Source organism: Perkinsus marinus, assembly GCF_000006405.1.
Source record: "Perkinsus marinus ATCC 50983 genomic scaffold scf_1104296966226, whole genome shotgun sequence".
In the NCBI taxonomy this organism is placed as follows: Eukaryota; Perkinsozoa; order Perkinsida; family Perkinsidae; genus Perkinsus; species Perkinsus marinus.
This window is the reverse complement of record NW_003204003.1, coordinates 106,921-110,141: the sequence shown is the minus strand read 5'-3', so window position 1 is coordinate 110,141 and position 3,221 is coordinate 106,921. Positions and strand designations below refer to the sequence as shown.

At 50.7% G+C, this 3,221-nt stretch overlaps 1 protein-coding gene across 1 annotated transcript; it reads right to left on the bottom strand.

Moving 5' to 3' along the window:
• Positions 1-1,631: 1,631 nt before the first annotated feature.
• Pmar_PMAR007653 (hypothetical protein) lies at positions 1,632-2,623 on the bottom strand (the record flags this gene model as incomplete). The annotated part of the gene is made up of 5 exons (XM_002769196.1): positions 1,632-1,715; positions 1,774-1,901; positions 1,947-2,061; positions 2,356-2,442; positions 2,489-2,623. The coding sequence occupies 5 exons, from the start codon at positions 2,621-2,623 to the stop codon at positions 1,632-1,634; spliced, it is 549 nt and encodes a 182-aa protein (XP_002769242.1).
• Between the last annotated feature and the right edge of the window lie 598 nt (positions 2,624-3,221).

The following is a 3,221-nucleotide window of genomic DNA, read 5'->3' as shown; positions in this document are numbered from 1 at the left end:
GAGAACAACAGGGATCAGATCAGGAGAGAAGCATGCCCTCACGAGACAGACTCCTAACCAACAATAACAACAACAAAGACCCGCAAATTTGGGGTTCAAAACTGAGATCGTAATGGAACAGTCTGTCGCTGGCCTCTGAGACTGGCAGCAAGACGAAATAGTGCTCAAGGTGAGCATAGGCGACACGCAGAATACGACAGCACCTTCGTGGGCGAAATGGGCAGTGCTTACTCTTGTGACCAGACGTTCTCTCCTTCACAGATGAGGTTGGTGACGATAACACTTCCACCTTTCATATTTTTCCCCCACTCAGCTGGAGTGTTACCCCCCTGCCAGGAGAAGGAGGCGCTACCAGTCTCCCCGGCATCAACTCTACAGTAGTTGTTATCGCCGGCACCTCGCTCACTCACGGTGGTCACCTGACGAGGCAGTGTTGGAATATATGTTTGGTTTCCTCAACTGAGCTCGTAGGTTTCCTCACTATCTTATGAAAAATTCACACGATTTTGGGTATAAGTATACAAAAAGCAACCATAATTCTCAAAATTTCTATATTGCTAGCAACACATGTAGTTGACCATATGCGTATATTCCCACACTGTGACAAGGTGTCGAGAACACAGACTATGTTGGGGCCAGCTCACATCCAAAGCGCCCCTGACAAACTGCGGGCACAAGATGAGGGACAGTGCGCGGGAGATCGGCATTGGTACAACGTAGTAGTCTAATGAGCATGACCCTGGTAACTAACCAGAAATGGGAACAAGGGTAAGACAGCGCGAGTAGACAGACCCTATAGGTAGAACAACGCCTAGGCCTTGTCTCCACACAGGCGAGGAGGAGTAGACGAGACCATGGACAAGCCCAGACTCCAAGGTAAAATTTCGCTCGCCCGTGCTGGCCAAAGCCTAAGGCCCCCGACCACAATTCACGGACTCTGCCTGTGCTCCAAGGTGGCCGTGCTGAGGTCTGTCACACCGTCCATCATGTTTGGTGTCAGCCAACGGCCCTCGAAAAGCTCGACTCGACTCGAAATGATTTCTTTGAATAGGATGGTCACCGAACAAGACGTTGATAATGCGCGAAGGCCCAAAGACAAGGAAGCTGGAGAGGAACGACGCAGAGAGATAACGAGCGATTCTGAGGCGGTTTATCTGCTAGTAGTAACACCCGCACCAGTTGACTCACCAACATTCACAACGGGAATAACCACATCTTCATAGGAGTGCCGGCACCAACTACGTGGGTCCCATGAGCTGCACGTTATAGCGGATTCGTCCCACCCATGTAGTAACTCGAGCCCATGAAACAACAGGAGCCTTGGTCAATAGTCATGGTCACAGTTGAGTACTGTCATCCCACAGCCTTCCTCCCCGTCGAGTGGTATGCATCATGTTGTGGAGAAGTCAGCCTCGTCATCACTATCGTGTGCCTCGAGATAATTCCCTGTTGGCAACAACAGCAGCAGTAGAAGAAGGCTACCTGGTAGGCCCTACTACTCTTCTCAATACTCAACGTGAGTCCATCGAGCGACTCAGCGGAATACTCCAGCGTTGCCGAGACCCGAGCTATCGTACGACTGAGCTGCCTAGTGCGCTGTGTCACCTGGCATCGAGCGCCTACCATCGAGCTCACATACACCCCAGTGCTACTGCTGGCAGCTTGCCCTCTGTCAGTTGGCCTACGAGCTCATCAATACCATCGATTGCTGCCATCTAGAAGGAGAACAACAACAACCTCATACGAGCTGAAGAGTCGGAGGACGAGCGGTACAATCCTGTCAACTTTGGTTTCCAAGCGCCTCAAGTGATTCAAGCATAGGAGGACATCTTTGCTTTGGGCTTCCCCACGCATCTTCCTCATCCCCATGATGAACTCTTCCACCGACAAACTACCATCACCTGCAACCAACACTCTAGTCGAGGACTCGAGTCGAGGAGGCTCACCCTTGGCCAACATATGCCACACCTCCTGGAGCTCATGCGCATCCACATCCAGCAAGGCTAACTTATGGACAACGCGGCGGCCCCGCAGAGCTTCCTCGAACTCCTCGCGACTCAGCTGTGAACGAATAAGACACATACAGCGCCATTTGCTATCAGGCAACTCGAACCGTAATAGCAACAAGTAACTGGTAGTGAATGAAACTCATCGAGAGCACCACAGGATCCCTCGAAATGTGAGATAGAGTGTAGCTCTAATCTTTGGCTGTCATATCTTAGCAACCATGGCTCAGTGTTTGATAATTCCACGCTGGTCCTCTGGGTTTACACACAGACCAGCACTCTAGCCAATCAAAGATGTTATCGGAGTCTAGGATCCCAATGAAATGAAGGGAAAATCTTTCCCATCTACCTCGCCGCTGCCATCAGTGTCCAACTCTGTGAATAGATCCCCGAGCTCAGCAGCCTCTCTCGCTCTGTTCCTCTCCACCTCGATAGCCTAAGGCTTCACGACAACCACCAGAGATGGCGTCCCATCACCCTACGTGGTGCTCATCATCCTCCTTGGCTATGCTGAAGGCGTGCTCGACTATAACTGCTGTGATGAGATTCATAAGGACGAAATAAGCGATGGAGATGAAGATGAGGAAGAGCCACTCGATCATCGGCTGCTGCACCATGAGTGGACGAACAATTCCCGTCCAGGAGTCTAGCGTCATAATCTACATAGGAGGAGAAGCAGGGCGAGGCAGGAGAGAACATACTTGAAATAATGTAAACATGGACAAGGGGACATCCCCGAATAAGGATTGGACTTCTTCGTTGTTCCTGACAAACGTTGGCGATGGAGGAAGAGTTGCTCAGGCGGCAGCAATCAACATGCCCAGCTTGTCAGAGTGAGGAGGAAGCAGCACGAATAAGCCTTGATTATGCTCTCTGTGGCAACAGGAACAATAAATAGAAGCGGCACATGACATGAATAAGGTTGCAGACTATATTTGCTATTCCGAGCACTCCGCACTGCTCAGAACAACGAGCCGTGCATGACCCTAAATCTGTTTGTCCGAATATTGGACCCTATTCAGAGGGCACCACCACAACACCCTCACAGGTTGCCCTCCCATCTCCCAATGAAATGAGTACATGCTATACCAAAGACATAACACACAGCGGCAATGACAACATACCTGAACGATCAGCTGCTACTGGGAAGGACCAGGAACACTACGTCCAGAATAGAGTCAGACTGCTCTCCAATACGCCTCTAACCATCATCCA